The sequence below is a fragment of the Leptosomus discolor genome, chromosome 2 (genome assembly GCF_034619465.1).
Source record: "Leptosomus discolor isolate bLepDis1 chromosome 2, bLepDis1.hap2, whole genome shotgun sequence".
Lineage (NCBI taxonomy): Eukaryota > Metazoa > Chordata > Aves > Leptosomiformes > Leptosomidae > Leptosomus > Leptosomus discolor.
In genome coordinates, this window is record NC_141392.1 from 22960884 (window position 1) to 22978145 (window position 17262).

At 50.8% G+C, this 17262-nt stretch overlaps 2 protein-coding genes across 10 annotated transcripts in view; one reads left to right on the forward strand and one right to left on the reverse strand.

The window, feature by feature from the left end:
* Positions 1 to 13416, forward strand: part of PPP2R5D (protein phosphatase 2 regulatory subunit B'delta) — a 29448-nt gene extending 16032 nt beyond the window's left edge. For all 9 annotated transcript variants that reach the window (XM_086482248.1, XM_086482243.1, XM_086482246.1 and 6 more), the window contains 6 exons: positions 2225 to 2395; positions 4481 to 4608; positions 6701 to 6802; positions 11865 to 11937; positions 12381 to 12497; positions 12859 to 13416. In XM_086482248.1, coding sequence (XP_086338374.1) covers positions 2225 to 2395; positions 4481 to 4608; positions 6701 to 6802; positions 11865 to 11937; positions 12381 to 12497; positions 12859 to 12996 — 729 coding nt within the window. In that variant the 3' untranslated portion in view covers positions 12997 to 13416. The remainder of the gene's footprint in view (positions 1 to 2224; positions 2396 to 4480; positions 4609 to 6700; positions 6803 to 11864; positions 11938 to 12380; positions 12498 to 12858) is intronic.
* A 2265-nt stretch (positions 13417 to 15681) lies between these two features.
* Positions 15682 to 16939, reverse strand: MEA1 (male-enhanced antigen 1). Its single transcript, XM_086482249.1, has 3 exons — positions 16691 to 16939; positions 16454 to 16571; positions 15682 to 16374 (listed from the first exon to the last, which is right to left on the reverse strand). The coding sequence occupies exons 1-3, from the start codon at positions 16937 to 16939 to the stop codon at positions 16211 to 16213; spliced, it is 531 nt and encodes a 176-aa protein (XP_086338375.1). The 3' UTR covers positions 15682 to 16210.
* Positions 16940 to 17262: the final 323 nt, after the last annotated feature.

A 17262-nucleotide genomic window follows, 5' to 3' on the forward strand; every position in this document is an offset into this window, starting at 1 on the left:
GGGGACCTCACATATTCCAGTTACTGTCTGCGCAGACCTGCCGTGTTAACCAGGCTATATGCCGGCTTGGCAGAGGGTGCAAGCAGGAGACAAGTGTTTCTCCACCCACTGCAGGCCAGGAAATGTCTTCTACAGAGCTGAGCTTCACAGCCTCAAAACAGCAGATGGCCGAAGAACGCGTGCTTGTGTCACTGTCGCAGGGAGCACCAGAAAGTGTGAGCATTTTAATGAGTAACGCTAGCTGAGGTCGTTCTGTTCTCTGGCTGAAATGTGTGCGTTCGTGGTGAGCCTGACTGTGCTCAGTGGAAGCTGGTCAGCTGTTGTCAGCTTTCTGACTCCTCAGCTCTGACACCAGCAGTGCTGAAGCAGATCTACCAGCTTTTCCTTTAAATGTGGCTCCTCCATTTCCTGTGTTCCTAAAAGCCTGCTCTGAAACAAACTGCGTTAAGTAGCTTCCTGATCATGCTGAGTACTTCCTGTGGCTGACATCCAGCCCAACAGCCTCCTGCCAAAGCACTTACTGTAGGGTGAGGGAGAAGAGAGACACAGAAATCTGCCAATATTTCTAGGATTAATTTTGCAGCTTATTCAGGGGATGAGCAGTGTAGATGGGTAGTGAGTAGAGTAGTGAAGTTCCATAGCTCATCACTGCTTCCTAGGTAATGGGTTAATAGCCCCTGGATTAGATACCCAAGTCTGATTTGGTGCTTGTGGAAATCAGTGGAATGACCCAATTTCATTACCTTCAGTGTGTGTTGTGTCTCAACCAGTTATACCGAGGCTGTGCAGCCATAGGTTGTGTCCGGTTGAAGCATCCTGCTCGTGAAGGTTTTGAATAGGCTCCTGAGATGACTAGGGTTATTGAAGTCTCGAAGAATTACAGGGCTTGTGCATCAGCAATGCTATGAATGCACTAGGAGATGTTGCTACCAGTGCTGGAAGGAGGCCACATCACTCACTAGGTCCGCACTCACTTAGAGTGGGCCTCCCAGAAGCTTGCTCAGCAAGGCTTGACATGGTAGCTCTTGCGTTAACAGCAGTCTGAATGACTGCCAGGAGAGCAAGGCCTCAGATGGGCTCAGTAATAGCAAAGACAGACTCGATGCACCTCTCAGCACTTTAGCTGTAGGAGAAATTACATCTGAGTCACTGAAGCTAACTCTTGCCTGAATGGCAGCCCTGAGTAATGACAAGCACTGAGGACACCAAACTGTTGGCTTTTTGAGCCTTGAGTTGGGGGAAACGTAATCCTCAGATGTTTCTTATGTTGCTGTTGCACTGCCTGCTACTGTCCCTTCACTGCTGTGGAACTTCCTCTCGAGTGCTGGCTTCAGGATCAGGTTGCTGAAGTACACAGAGTTTGAAAGAGCAACTCCTACCACCAGTTGTGTTGACTCTAGTGTCCACAGAGTTAGCATTTCTCTAAATGCCGTACCAATGGCTCCAACAGAGTGAAGGTCTGCAGGATCTTGGATCCTGCCTTTGACCATGTCTGGAATCAGATGGGTAGGGAAGGAAGCAGTATTAAAAATAAATAAAATCAGGTGGGATATAGACCTTCCCCTAGTATGTTCTTCCAGTATCTTGTAAGCAATAATTTATTTCGCCAGAAGTTGCATTTGCATTGTCATATTTAATTATCACCATTAGGTGTAATCTCCATAAACTTGTCTACTCCTTTCTGGAGTCTGTTTGCACTTTGAGTCCCCACAGAGTCTTGCAAGAATGAGCTCCATAGTGCCATTACTTTTGTGTGAAATGGTACTTCCTTTTCCTTGTCCCAAACCTGCACATTGCATTGTTCATTGGGTGCTTCCCAGTGTTCAAGCTCTGCAGTGTATTGACTAATGATTCCTCAGTGACCTTCTCCATAGTGTTTCCAATTTTATTAGTTGACCTTCCATGGTTGCTCTGCACCATCTGCTAGCTGCTGCCCACTGTGGTTTGAGCCTTCCATGTTAAGCTGTGTTTGGGGGAAAAAGTGGTTCTAAGCTTTGTGCTTGTAGTACAGGATCATAGCAGCCTGGGCAGTGCTGCTGTCTTCTGTGTAACTTGGCAGAGTTTGGGCTTTTCTTTCTTCCCCGATAACCCACCCTGACTTTCCGGGAAAGTCTCCTCTGTTACTTCCTCCCCTCTGCTGATGTGACCAGACCCTTAAAAATTTATTTCACAGCTAGTGTTAACTTTCAGCCTCTAACACTGTCTCTGTACCCTCCCCACTCAGGTGATTGTGGGCTTGCTGAAGTTCTGGCCAAAAACTCACAGTCCCAAGGAGGTGATGTTTTTAAATGAGCTGGAGGAGATCCTGGATGTGATTGAGCCATCTGAGTTTGTGAAAGTTATGGAGCCCTTGTTCAGGCAGTTGGCCAAGTGTGTCTCCAGCCCGCACTTCCAGGTGGGTTGCAGCTCAGGGAGGGGATGGGGCACTGACTTGTAACCCACTTGGCATGTGAGGGTGACACCACAGCTTTTGGGCTTTTCTTTGTGGATCAGTGGCACATGGAGGTGTGACTGGGGTGAGTATTGGGGTGATGTGGTGGGAGGCAGTGAGAATCCTTACCACAGCCACAGAGCAAGCTCATCCAAAGAGAAAACGAAGCGAATCAGTGGAGCCCCTCCTGCTGCACCGTGCTATTCAGCACCATGTGTTGCAGACGGCTGGAGCTGGAGCAGAGGTGCTCTGCCACCTCCTGTTTTGGCTAGCAATTGAGATCCATCCAGTGTCACCCTGTTGCAGTAAAACCGAGCTGGCTGCAGTATTGGAGGGAGGCCAGCCAAAGAGACAGCGTGCAGAGAAGGTACTTTGTGTTATTCTGGTGTAGGTGATAAAGAGTGAGGTATATTGAAAAAGTGCTAGAGTCTGCTTCTTCCTTGTTCCCACTGAGGGGAAGCTGGCTGTAGTACCAGGCTAAAACAGTCTCCGTGGCTGGTAGTTTTAAGGTTTAAAATTTCCGGGGTGGTAGGACCTGTTAGTAGCTCCTAGCAGGTGTTCTTGGCTCACTGGTTTAGGTTGCCATGAAGAGTGCTCAGGAAGAAGATAGCTTGCTGGTGAAACACATGGCTGACCCAGGTATGGGTGGGGTGTTAAATAGTGACATAGCCCTCCCCCAGAGCGAGTGTGACTGCACAGTGACGCAGACTGGCTTCAGTCTGTCTTTTGGTACAGAGAGGTACAAAGCCATGTGTTCACAAGCCAAAAATGAGGTCGGTCTGGGTCATGTGTGTATGTAAAAGATCACTGTTTCCTGGAAGGGACTGGGGGAGCCTGATGGAAGCCAGCTGGACATGGATTACTGGTGTGGTGATGGGAAGCAAAGGACTATTTTGACCTTTGGGCGTGAACGAAACTTCCATAGGGAACTAAGGAGCTTGAATAAAGTAGGGTAAAGGCTGGGGGAGAGGCATCCTGTACTTGATAGCAGCCCTCAGCTGCTGCCAACTCTTTGAAAAACAAGATTGAAAAACCTGGAGAAGGTGCAAATACTTTACAGCCTAAGAAAATTAACCACAAAGGGATCCCATACAGTCAGGCTGAACAGTCTGTGTCTGCAGTTTGTCTGAGCAAAAATAGGAATTGACTTCTTGGTAAGTCTGAACACCTTAATGGGGGAGAGTTTTCTCTGAGTGGCTTGTGTGTTAATCTAGCAGACAAAGACTTAACAAGATCTAATAGCTGGAAACCAAAGCTAGTAAGTGAATGCAAGGTGAGTTTCACTTTGTTTACTCATGTGGAACAATATGTTAAGGGGATATAGTGAGTTCTCCATCATCTGAAACATAAAACTGAGACTGAATGTCTCTCTTCCTAGGTTTTTAAGCCATTCTCAAGTTAGCACTAAATGCAGAAGTTAGCCTGATGATCTGCATTGCCCTGATTTGTGGTTAAATATGAAGAATTGTGGTTGAATCTATCACTATGTGGAAACTTGTTAGACCAGTTTGTCTTGTTAGAGCAGGATGGCTGCACCAAGATTTTCCATATTTTCACCCTTACTAAATCAGCAGGATGAATTGTAGGCCTAGTGACTGAAGCATGCTCCAGAGCCCAGAGAAACTTTGTTGTGGGGAAGGCCAGGAAGGAGTGGAGCTTTACAGAGGACAGTCTGAGGAAATGAAAGAGGCTTGGAGCTAGTCTGAGCTGGGACCTGGAGTGGATGACATTCCTGTCCTCAAGTGCTGTGTAAAAGGTGTGGGAGTCATCAGTATATCGATGGTAGGCTTGTCTAGTCAAGAACATGAGGCTTTCCCAAGGAAAGCAAGAAGTGTCTGGCAGAGGCTAAGGGAAAGAAGGCTGGTCAGCAGGGATGAATGGCCTTGTAGAAGTTACCGAAGGTCAGCCCTGCTGCCCGCGCTGTGGGGAAGCATTTGCTTCTCGGCTGGGTGGTGGCAGGCTCTGGTCTCAGCACTGCGCAATTTCACTGTGCACTGCAGGTGTTACTGGAAGGAGCCTTTCCAAGGGTGGCTTTCTCTCCCACTGCAGGTGGCAGAGCGAGCACTGTACTACTGGAACAACGAATATATCATGAGCCTGATCAGCGATAATGCAGCCAAAATTCTCCCGATCATGTTTCCAGCACTCTACAAGAACTCCAAGAGTCACTGGAACAAGTAGGTCTCTCCACGTGGCCTGGCGCTTGCTGTGCATGCAGGATTCCTTGACCTACTAGCTATCTTGGGGTGTGCTGCTACAGTGCAATGATGCATGGTGCTTGGTGACACCAGGTGCTGAGCCAGAGGGGTTGTTTGTAGTATCAGCATGGAAAAGTGCCACAGCAGACCACAGTGGCCTGATTCTGCAAGGGGTCAGGCGCCTGCAGTGACCTGCCTTGGGGCCATTGAGTCTACCCAGAGTTTGATACCTGCATATCACTGATGCTGCTGGTCTCCTGGAGGTGTGCAGTAGGTTTTCCAGCTGACTTCTGACTGCTTGTTAATGATCACACATACGCTGCCTGTTACCCGAGACCTTGGCTAATGCAGTACCTGGCTTCTTGAGTACGGGAAGAATGGAGAAAGCAGAACTAACCAGGCAGATGTCCCATGTCAAATTATTGCCCTTTGTGTCTGATTCCTCAATACTAGCCTATATTATGGTTTTCCCATCAAATTCCTTTCTTCCCATGGCTTCTTCAGTCGATTCCTTACCTGTTTAATTCAAGTTGTAAAACTCGCTTCCTGTTAATGAATTGGCTAAAAATACTCAGTCCACAGCTGAGATCCTAAAATCTTCCAGCAAAAACCACAAGACGACAAAAAAAAAGTCATCTTCCCCTATTCTAGAGGGTGGAAAAAAGCAAAATAATTAATTCTAGGGAGGCTAGGTGAGTCCAGGGCTTAAGAGTATACTGTGGTAGCAAAGACAGGGTTGTGAGGTGGAACTTGTTCGCAGAGTGCTCCCCGCTGGTCTGCTGTTTGACTGCTTCCTTCTCTTCGTTGTATCAGGGAGCATGAACTTGAGCCGCCAGTCAAGGGTGCTCTAAAGACTGGGGCAGACACAGACACACAGACGTGAATGCAGACAAACACCCAGATTCACACACGTGTGCACCAACAGGCACATGCATGTGCAGACAGGCACATACATGCACGCATACACACACGTGATGTGTGCGTGCATAAGCACGTGTGTGTGCAGACAGATGTGCAGACACACTCTCGCTCAGTGTTACTGCCCCTCCTGATCAGAGTTCAGAAAAGGACTTTATGTTGTCTGAAACCCTTCACCAGTTCTGTTTCCTTCTTGCATCAGTTAAGATTCATGATTCTGCTGTTTCTGTCTTTTCTTCTCATCTCCTTCCCAGTGATATGGCAGAAGAAGCCCTGAATATGTTTTCCTTTTATTCCTCCTTGTCTTTGTTTTAGGACTAGCCACACCTTCTCAGGGCAGATTGAGTACCTCAGATTCTCCTCTTCCTTCCCATAGCTTGTCTTCTCCAACACTTTGTCAGACAGCCTGCATAAGTCCAGCAGGTCTGTAGCTCTCTTCCTTATTCCATCTGTTGAGGCGCAAAGCTCAATCTACTGAGTCTCTCATCTTTTGCCTCTGGGTCAGGTATTTCAGAGACAGCTTCAATACTTGGTTTTATTCCCCAGGAGAGTCCTTGTCCCAGAGAGAGCTCACATACAGTGCAACCTATCCATAAATTGCTGACACAAAGTCGTCTTTTCTTCTCTGGTATTCTTTGTGCTGGTTCCCATCTCTATAGGGCTGGTGAATGTCTGTGTTTTGGTCAGCTCCATGACAAAGCTCATGACTGAGTACTGGGCAGCCCAAAAAAAGTTGTTGTGTATATGCAAGGTGAACTGTGGGAGGCACTAAAGCTAGATTAGATAAAGCCCCCTCGAGAACAGCCCTGAGCAGGTCCCTAGCATCCTTCCTTTCCAGTTTCTAACTGCAAGAAATAAATGTGTGAATGCATGCTTTTGCACTTACTAGTTTGACCACAGTGGAGCAGACCTGTCCCAGTGGTCTCCTCTTTCTTCTCCGTCTCTTTCTCCCTGTGCAGTAATCTCTGCTGTGTTTGTGGAGGGGATTTTCTCATGCTGAGAGATGGGATTGTGTGAAAATCTTTTGTCACATTGCTGTAGTATATGAGTTGCTGCTGCTGTTAGCTCTTGTCTGTGCTGCTGGTGCTAACTCAGGGCTGAGAACCTGGGGAATACCACCGTGACTTGTTCTCCTTTCCTCATTTCTTTGCAGGACAATCCATGGGCTGATCTACAATGCACTGAAGCTGTTCATGGAGATGAACCAAAAGCTTTTTGATGACTGCACGCAGCAATACAAGGCAGAGAAGCAGAAGTGAGTAAGAGGTTCTTGCCAAGCAACTTGAGCTCATCCTGGAGTCTCCTTGGGGTACAGTAACAGATGGTAGATGCCAGTAGGCAGAGGGGAAATGGAAAGGTGGTGCAAATCATTTTGTCAAAAAGTAGGATTCCTTAGCGATAACCATGTGTAGGGACAGGAAGAGGTAAAATGTGTGTCCTGATAAAAATCCTTTCAGTTCTGCTGAAGCAGGTAGCTTGGAAAAGAGTGACAGAGTTTGCTGGATCATAAGGAAATAAATTGCAATGTAGAGGATACTCAGCTTTGCAGAGACACTTATGCTTTGCCTTGGAAATATCTACCAGTTTGTATATGTCATAGTGATGCCAGTGGAATCCTGCTGCTTTAGAAAGGCTTTTCTGAAGGGCTTTGCTGCAGTGGGCGTAATGCATCTTTCCTGCCTACAGGACAGTTTCAGTTTTCCAGTAATAAAGATGGAATAATACCTAGAATTTCAAGGAGCAAATGGTGGGGATAAAATCTGAGCCCAGCAAGTACCTGTGCCATGATGCTGTAAAAACCTCCCCTTTTTCTCCTTCCTTGTGCTGGTTTTGGTGCCTGTAGGACTTGCCTTGGTGTGCTGAGTCAGTTCAGTAAGCTAGAAGGAAACTTTTTTTTTCCCCCTGTGTCTGTTTTCTGTTGACTTACTGATATAAAGTAGTGGTTGAGCCAGGGCTGCCACAAGGGTGGCAGTGGGGAGAGCAAGGCTAACCCTTGCTGGCAGTGGGGAGCTCTGGGATATGTTCAGTTGTTTTGTGAAATAGTAATAAATAACAAAGTTGAGATATGAATCAGAGATTGGGGATGGGTAATGCATATGGACAAATTAAGGTTTTGTTGACATCCAAATTGGGAGCAAGCAAGATTATTTTTTTTTCCCATTCTAGGACATTTGTGAAGCCCACAAATGTCTGCACATATATTTTAAGTCACAGTGACAGCACATTTACTATGAGATCTACCAGATGTTTCCATCAGGAGCTTTTTCTACCTGTTTAGCTTCTATCCATGCTGATCTGCTGAGGGTGACTGTTCCCAGCATTGATGTGTGTCTGATGGAGGATTGTTCTGGAAAAGGTCAGCAAAGCAGCTCAGAGCTGTCCAAGAAATGGATGGGTAGAGCTGCACTGTTTTCTGCTTGTGTTAAGATTATTTTTTTTTTCTCTAATGCCTCTCTGCCTAATTATACTTCAGAAACCTTGTGTTGGGTTTTTATCAAGGATATACCTTTTGGTCTCCTAGATAACCAAATTTGGTAAAATGTCAGTTGAAGGCTTGGTGGGCGGGATGTGAAAATGTCCTTTAGCAGCTGAATCTGAGGATACAATTGCTCAGCTAAGTGGGATTCCCCTGCTACAGAGACCCAGCTAAGGAGGCCTTTCTGGGTGAAAAGACGGCAGCTCAACTCTGCTGTCACTAGCCCAGCATTAGCAGCTGTTCCTGGCTTGAGAATTGTGAAAAGGTGCCCCTCTGAAGGGATGCTAGAGCTGGGAGAGAACATTGTGAAAGGTCTGTAGGGACAGGCTGGGAAACAGCTAGAAAGGGAAATTGGCGGTCGAAGGAAATGGGGTAGGACAGCAGGCTGGGGGGAAGGAACAGCTTATCTGGGCAAGGAGGTAGAAAGGAGGTAGAGACTTTGGGCAAAGGTACAGTGAAGAGCCGGGGTAGGGATGGGGGTAGTGTTGTTCTTAATGCCAATGGATAGTAGGAATGGGATAGGTAAAGGGAACAAGTTAAAGGAGGAGAAGTGAGATCAGGGTTTGTTGGGCAAGGGGCTTAGGACTGGACAAGACATAGGACAATGATGGGTGAAAAGAGCCTGTGCTTGGAAAATGGATTAGAAACCTGGGTTTACTAGAGCAGTGTGCCTGAGCTCTTTGCTGAAGTCCACTGTGAAAATGTCATCTTTTCCCTCCATGTCTTTGAAATATCCAAGAAATATAAGCAAATCCAAGTGCACTTAACACTGTGGCTGGAGTGGGATACAGTAAGTCATTGCTGGAATGAACGGGGTTAGAAAAGGGCTGTTTCACAGGCAGGAGAATGTGTTTTTTAGTGGTGTCTCCCTGGTGGAAGAGACTTGTTTCGTAGCTGAAGAGTCTGCCTCAGAGCTAGGGTGCCACTTCTGCACTTCCCCTACCTGCTCTTCTTTTCACAAAGTGCTGTGACCTGTTCTAGTGAGCAGCAGGTCCTGTTGCCTCCCTTCCAGTGGAGAAGACACGCTTCATCCACAGCTCCTTTCTGCTGCCTCCCTGGCAGAGCTGACCGCAGGCCATGTCTGTTGGTGGACAGTAACGTGGTGTTGCAGTCAATTGCCATTTTCTTTTCAAACACAGAGACTTAAACTGAGAGGAAATAGTGCTCTTTTTTTTTCCTAACCTGTGAAGCTGTGATGTTGAGTGCTTCCAGAGTAAAGCAGTGTGCCAAAGGCTGCCTGTGGGAATCCTGGCTGGATCACTGTAATGCAGGATTGACCTTTAACTGTGAGATGCCTTGCTTTTTCCATGGGACCTCGACCTTATTCAGTGAGATGGATGAGTTTGAAATGCTGAGGCTTCTTTAGCATAGACAGAAGGAGGAAGAGAGACCTATGAAGTGTTTTCCCAATGAGCTACTAGAGACCTTGTGCTATGAAATAGAAAATATCACATGTGGGAAGGACTGTACGTGCAAACAAAGCCAGTAAATGTGAAACAGTGAAAAGGAGAGAGCTTGTAGGTACACAATTAGGCTGCCACCAGATGTTGAGAGGCCTGCTCAGAAAAGGCTTAGCCATGTTTTTAATTAGTTACCATGCCTACAAGTGACATGCCACAAGTGACCACTGCACCTCTGGCTGTGCAGCTGCAGCCAAGGCTGGTCATGGAGGGACAGACTCTCCCTGGGACAGGAGGGGAGGCTCTCTAGTGTTCAGTGCAGGTGGACTGACTGCATCTTATTACTCTCCCTGGGCATCCTGAAGCTGTTTGAATTATCAGAACCCTTCAGAAAAGAGTGGGTAGGTTGGGGCAGATAGTGTCTTGTCCTGAATGTGCCCTTCTGTAAAAGTGCGGGGGACCTTGAACACTGCCTTTTGAAAAGGGTGGTGTCAGCATGCCCTGGGGCCACGCTGACACCTGACATCTCTGGTAGCAGCTACCTTGCCTTCTTCTGCTTAGGCCATAACGGGGAAGAAGGAGATGCCTCCCAATATAGCTCTTCTTTTCCAAGTGTCCTGCCAGTGGCTTTCTCATACTGGTGGTAATGGGGTCAGGAATGAAGGGAGCTGATGAGGTGCCCATCACCTAGAAAGCAGGGCTGGGGGTGCTGCTTATGTAGACTCAGCACTGTCCCGTGAGGCTTTGCTGTTCAGAAAGGTAGGATTCTTGAAAGACTCACATGGATGAGTGAAACTCTCAGATAAACTGCGGTGGAAATGTCCTAGTGTAGGAGGTAAAGCTAGGCTGATTGATGAGGCCGGGAGGAAGCTTCCCCTACAGAGGGATGTTGGACAACAGTAATCCTACAGTTAAGTCAACATGGCATCAAAATAAAAATGAAACTTTGTTTTATTCTTTGTAAATACTTGTTTGGCTGAAAAGAGTGATGATCACAGGTGTAAAGCTTTCAGATTTTTGGAAGCATTACCCTTAGTCAGACTGGGTATTCTCTTTGCGAGGGGTGTTTTGCAATATCAGTTGAGCATATGATGGGTAAACTGGTGGATCTCTACGTGCAATGAGGAGTGGAGGGCTTCCCCAGTGCAATTCAGGCTGCTTTGGTGATCTGAAAGGAAAGAACTGGTGCTGGAGATGCATGGAGCTGAATGACTGGAGCTCACTGTGTCCCAGACCAGTAATGTGATGTAGTCCAGCCAAATAAAATGAGCTTTCTTACACCCTTATATGGCATGATGGCAGACATGATACTGGCGAAGTAGACATTGCTTTGGAGGGGCAGTGGCCTTCGTGATGTGAGGGCCTTTGTGGGCAGACATATTGGTCTGCATTTCCAGTGGCAAGATTGGAGTAATATGTATGTTTCTGTTTATCAGTCATTAAAAAGGGTTATGGAGAAAGTGGGGATGAGGCAGGAAGGAGCTAGGGGAGATCAGTGCTAACTCCTGCTCACAGTCCCCTGCAGAGATCTCCAGAGCTCTGTCAAAAAATGAGGTGTGGGTTATTCATTTGGGGTTTTAGGGGGCAGGTGGGTTGGGGTTTGACCCTATGTTCTCTGATGGAGTTGTCTGCTGCTTGAATGCTTGGCAGCTTCATTCTCATTTTTAGACTCCTTTTTTACTTGTATTTCAAGAGTATGAGGTGATGACAGAATATAAGAACTTCCTTAGTATGGATGGATAGGGCACTAGAGAGACCAGTAGCTGGGATGAAAGCCAGATAGTTAGTTAAAACCAGAAATAAAGCAAAGATTTTAGTGCGGATGTTTGAAACGTAGAAGAGGATAACAAGGAGTGCTGGATGCTCACCTCTGTTCACAGGGAACGTTCACTGTCCTGGGATTTACAGGTGGCCCAGTTGAATGGTCACTTAAGGTCTGTGCCAAAATCTGTCAAGTTTGAGAGCTGTGCCTGAGGGTTTGGGCGGCTCTCTGGTGTGTTACGGCCAGAGAGAGAAGGAACTGTGGGCAGTTGAACCCCAGCTCTGCTGGAAATGGCACTTTGTCCCTCTGCATCTGTGGGGCACCAGGAAAATGTGTATTTGACATCCAAACCGGTGTCATTGCTTTACTCTAGAAACCAGTTGCTCTGGTCCATCCTGCAGCACAAAGCCAGGGAAAAAGTACCTGTGCAGCCCACTGCTGCCACCCTCTGCTCTGAAGTGAGCGAGGAGCGTGCCTGCCTACCTCCTCCCAGCTGCAGTGTGTCCCCTCTTCTTGCCACATCTCACCTGTAGATAGAATTAGGGGTCTCTGAAGGGTGGAGCAGCTCTTCCCCTCGCCTGCACTCTTCTGCTGTTTCTTGCTTTGGTCTTCCTGTGAGAAAAAGCAGCGCTTTCCCTGGGAGTTCACACTTGCGCTCTCGCTCTCTTTCTCTCTGCAGGGGAAGGTTCAGGATGAAGGAACGAGAAGAAATGTGGCAGAAAATAGAGGAGCTGGCCCGGCTGAACCCCCAGGTGGGTAACAGCAGCACCTAGGATGAGTGTGCTGGGGGTCTCAACCTGCTTCCTCAGCTCATGAGAGCAGGCTCTGGCACCTGATCTCAGGCCTGTGCACACAGCTGCAGCAGTGGTCTGTCTTTCCCAAAACCCAGTGTCATGGGGATGCTGGCAGTTTTACCAGCCTGGGCCTCTGTAGCACTGACCTCTAAGTAATGCCTGACAGGGAGCACGTACGTGGTTATGGACTCCTCTCAGCTGTGGCTGCACATGCAGTGTGCTGTGGCTCAGAGGGCATAGGTAGGAATGGGTAGGAGAAGATGCTGCTTTCCTGTCTGTGTACCTACTGCTACCTTGGCGGGCGGCTGGAGGAGGCATGCCATGCTGTGTTAGGGTGCTGCGGGGAGAAGGCTTGGCGTTGGATGGCATGCTGACTGTCCAGCTGTCTGTGTTGTCTGCAGTACCCCATGTATTACGCACCTCCACCATTGCCTCCTGTCTGCTGTATGGAAACGGAGACCCCAACTGCAGAGGATATACAGCTACTGAAGAAAACGGTGGAAACAGAGGCTGTGCAGGTGCGTAGGTCACTAGCGTCCTTCCACAGTTACTCTCAGAGTAGCCAGGACATCAGCATAGTTAGTCCAGGGTCCAGCAGTCAGAACTGGCTCTTTCAATGTGTTCTGAGAGTAAATGCCCCTGTTCTCATCCCTGATCTTTAGAGATCAACCTGTAGTCTGAAGAGGAGTTTATCTAACCTTCCCATTCTGCAAAACGTGCAAGTGGGACTTTTCTGCGTCCTTTTGGTCTGTGTTTGGCTCTCAACCTGTGCTGCAGCATCACCCAGCATATCCTAGAGCAGTTGAAGGCAGAGAATGGAGAGGCCAGAGGGGTGAAGGGGTTTGCTACTGATCCCTGACTCCTTTGTTTTGTCTGTAGATGCTGAAAGATATTAAGAAGGAGAAAGTTTTGCTGCGCCGGAAATCTGAGCTTCCTCAGGACGTCTACACTATAAAAGCCCTGGAGGCCCACAAGAGAGCAGAAGAGTTTCTCACCTCAAGCCAGGAGGCTCTCTGACGGGCTCAGGAGCTGGCCTGGGAAGCTCTGCCCCATCCCTTTCCCCCAGGGGTCACAGAAATGCACTTGGTTCTCATGTATAAATAGGGAATGAACATGGTGAGCTGTGCCTGTCCTCCACTCCATCCACATCCCTCCAGGGTAGATCTGGTTTTACGTTATAACTTGTATCTCACCACTGTCATGTCCTCTTGCTTTTCCTCCTTCCTCCTGCTTTTCCACCTCGGGTGTGCGTGCACAAAGGGAGCCTGCCTGACCTGTGATCGGATCAGCCCAGGCAGGAGTCGCTTCATTTCCAGCTGCCGCCTGGTCCCTACTCTGCCTGGGAGCCAGAGCCTTGCTGCCGTGCAACACGGGCTGTGTGGGCCGGAGACTACGGCGCGTGGCTCAGCATGCTGCTATGAGCCCCAGGTGCCCGTCTCCGCCATGCCTGCCCCCGCGCTGCCTGTGCAGCCAGGCCCTGCGGCGGTCAGAGGTCAGGCTGTGCTCGGGGCAGGAGCGCGTGGCAGTTTGCGGTGGCTCTGCTGCCTCTCTGCCCTGCCTCGGGGTGCAGCTCCGCAGAGGGAGAGTCTCACATACAGCAGAGGAGATGCTCACTTCCAGCCTTCTTTTGCTTCAGGCCCCTTGTTCTGTTCCCCTGTCAGTGAAGTAGGGGTTCGGTGCTTCGCCACCCCCAGTAAAGCTGGGTGCAAGCACTACGTGCTATTGAAGCCCTCCCTTTAGAGCATCCTTAGAAGCTCTCTTGTGGGAAAGTGAATTCCTTCAGCTGTTTGTGTTGGTCCATGCTGACTTGTCTCCATCCTGCTGTCTTGGGTTAATTGTGGGCCAGAATTAACTTCCCGCTTTGTAGCAGGTGTCAGCCACTGACTTTGCTTTCTTCCTCTACCTGCTCAGTTGAAATACTCCTGCAGCTCTCCCTGTTGCTGTGTCCCATCCTTAGCTCTGCAGTGGCCAGGGTTTCTAGGAAGCTTGTGCTGCTAAAGTAGTGGAAGCAATGGATGCACGTTACGGGGCCAGGCTGAGTTTCTTGAGTGTCCAGTTGTCTCTTCTCTAGGATCAGTGGCTTAGGTGCTACTGCTGGATGCTTCCGTGGGTGCTCTGAGCAGTTTGCCTTGCCCTGTTGCTTTGGCACCTGCTGTGGCCCGAGGCCCTTGTTCTCATATGGTGCATCGGGGACTTGCCATGCTAATTTAGCGTTTAGAGTGCACTTGCTGATAGCCCAGGGGGTTGTGCAGCACTTGGGTGCTACTGTGATCCAGCTTTCTCTGCTACCTTCCGTAGTGCAGATTCGGTGCCAGGCCAAGGTGCCACCTCAGAGAGGCTGGCTTGTGATAGAAAAAGGAGTCTTCCTTGCTTCTTACCTGCTGTGCTTGCTTTCTCGACACATAAGCTTAAGTGGGTTTGCAATAGTGCAGGGAGCTTACGGGGTTGGTACTAGTCTGCCACTGCTTTGCAGCATCATGGGATCTTGCAGAAGGTCCTGGTGTATCTGCTTGTCCTCACCAGTTAGCCATTCCCAGGTCAGAGGTCCATCCCCTAACCTTACTGCTGGTATGCAGCACATCTTTCCTCTAACCCAAACTAAGCTGTTTTTTCCCTGTATATCCTGCACCCGCTGCCCTGTTTAGCTCTTTCAGTTCGGCCCACATTAGGCATGCCACCATCTCCTAGGAGCAGCAGGCAGGCGTGAGTACGTGCGTGATCACCCACAGTCACGCAGGACCCCGCCTCCCCTCTGCTTCGTGCAGTGGGCCAGTTCATCAGGAGACTTATGAAACACCTCAGGGAGGTTATTGCTTATTTTGAACATTAGTCCGAGCTCATGGTCAGCTGCCAATCAATTACCTCACACCTGGCACAGCGTGTAGATGTGCACTGGGTGATGCTGGGTGGCGCACAGGAGCGGCAGGTGTCTCAGGGCACAGTGGAGATGAGGACTGCTGAGCGCCACCCGCAGCAGGGCTCCGGAGGACGTCTCTCCCCGTCGCAGTACAGGCTTTCCAACTTGTCCGCTTAGCGTTGCGTTAGAAAGCCACTGCCTTGTTTCTAGAGTGCTACAGCATGCGTGTGCCCTCACTCGAGCCTGCTTGCTGCTAGGCAGTGGCTGCCTTTCCCTGCTGCGGGCTGTTCTGCCTGCAGAAGGAACAGGCTTCTGGTGTGTAGAAGCTGTCACTGTCCTGCAGATAGTCTGTCTCTGCTGGCAGTCCCCAGGTGTGGCCGCAGGAATGCTGCTGGAGTTGTGCCACGTGCTGGGGCAGGGCTGTAGCGCATCACGACTACGTGCTGTAAGGCTTCGATGTTCTCATAGCTTTGTGTATCTTGTTCTGGGTCAGGGAACTTATGCTTAGTACCTTCACATTGCCATTAGTTTGCTGCCTATTCATTCCAGTGTCCTGGACATCCAAGAAGGGGACCATGTGAGGAAGGGGGCAGAGCGTTCACCCTCTCTGCCACGTGTGCTGCTCATACGCAGACCTGCGTCTGCCGCGCTACACCTGCCCCTCGCTCAGCACTTGGTTTCTAGCATTAGTGCTGCTCATTTCTGCCTATGCCTTTCCCTACATCAGCCAAATGGACAGAACTGGAGCTGCCTCTTCCACTTCACCTGGCTCCCTCTTCCCGAGGGAACAAGCAAAACTAACTACTGCATTCACCCCCTGGACACAAGTATTAAGCTGCTTACAGTTCATATGTACATATGGTGTACTTTATTTTCAGTAGAGCATTACATAGTATGAAAGTGTTGGATTTTGTACAGATGTCCCTGTATGTACAGAACTAAATAAAACCAATCTCTTGGAAAGACACATTGGACTCCACCTCTGCTATTCCAACACCCAACCCCTGTCCTAGCATGGAGAGGGACTCCTCCAGCACTGACAGCACAGGGACAAATCCAGTGTTTGTCCCAAGGGAATACAGGCAAAGCCGGCCAAGCCCCCTTCACACACACACACATACACAGAGGTATGGAAACCGGTCAGGCTCCTCGGAGGCAGAGGAAGCCAACGCAAGGACATCACAGCAACTTACATGCCAGCCAGAACCAGGAAAGAGGAGCAGGAAGGGAAGTTGGACAATGTCAGTAGGAGAAACTGGAACGTCGATGCCGGCAAGTCCCGTGACCACCCGGCTTCAAGGCAGCAGGCGCTTGCCTTCCCTGCGCAGCGGAGGGAGGGCTGGGGTTAGCAGCCCCTGCGCCGCAGCCTGGCCCTCACTTCCACTCGGGCCTGGGGCCGCTGAGGCTGTGCCGGGCCTGTAGCGTGCGCTGCACCACGTCTTTCCACTGGTCCTCCGAGATCTGGCTAGCCCAGGCAGGTATGCCCAGGGTGGGAAGCTTCACGCTGGCCATCGTCCTTTTCACCAGCTCCACATGCTCTGGGAACAGAGAGGGCATCAGACCGCGGCCGAGCCCCGAGCAGGGCAGCCGGCAGGGCCCAGCCGGAGACGCCGTTACCTGCATCCATGGGGATGGAGCTGCTGTTGCTCTGAGCCGCGGCTCCTGCTGCCGCCACCTCCTCCTCCTCCTCCTCGTCGCTGTCCGCCGGCGGGTCGGGCAGGTGCAGCCTCAGCATCTGCAGAGAAAGGCGGGCAGCGGGGGTTGGGCCCGTTCCCCCGCCCGCGGGACTGCGCCGCCCCGCTGACAGGTCTCCCCCGGCCCCGGCCCGGCCCGGCGGGAGGCGCTGAGCCGTACCTGTAGCCGCTCCTGCAGGCCAGGGCCCGCCTCGGCGGGGGGGCCCGCCTCGGCGGGGCCCTGCTCCGGCTCCTGGCTCAGCGGCTGGTACAAGTACCCGCCGCCGCCGCCGCCTTCCTCTTCTTCTTCCTCCTCCTCCTCCTCCTCTTCCTCATCGCCGCTCCAGCCCGCCACGCCGTCGGGGGCCTCCGGCGGCCCCGGTTCCTCGGGACACACCCGCTCGGGCCCCATACTCCGCGCCACCGCCATCCACCGGGCGCGGCGCCGGGGAGTCCCCACCGCCACCCGGAAGTGCCGCCGCTGCCGCGGGGCACGGTGGGTGTTGCAGTCCCGGGGCGGAGGGGGCCAGCCGCCACGCACCGCCGCTGCCCTCCCCCGCCGCCCCCGGCCTCTCCAGGCGCCCCGTACAGTGCCCGGCCGCGGGGCCGGCGCAGCACAGCGGGGTGGGGGGTGTGAGTCGGGCCCGTGGCGGGCAGGCTGGGCCACGGAAGGCGCCACCCCCGAGGGGGGCCTGGGCCCGGCACTCCCGGAGGGGCCGTGCCAGGCCGTGCCGCCCCGGCGGGGGGAGGGCG

What these genes read in the sequence shown, in the direction of transcription:
- MEA1 (XM_086482249.1), bottom strand. Translation starts at nt 16,939, where the DNA reads ATGGCGGTGGCGCGGAGTATGGGGCCCGAGCGGGTGTGTCCCGAGGAA. An exon ending in GCCTGCAGGAGCGGCTACAG is followed by an intron (nt 16,572 to 16,690) that starts GTACGGCTCAGC and finishes CTTTCTCTGCAG; the next exon opens with ATGCTGAGGCTGCACCTGCC. An exon ending in CTCCATCCCCATGGATGCAG is followed by an intron (nt 16,375 to 16,453) that starts GTAACGGCGTCT and finishes CTCTGTTCCCAG; the next exon opens with AGCATGTGGAGCTGGTGAAA.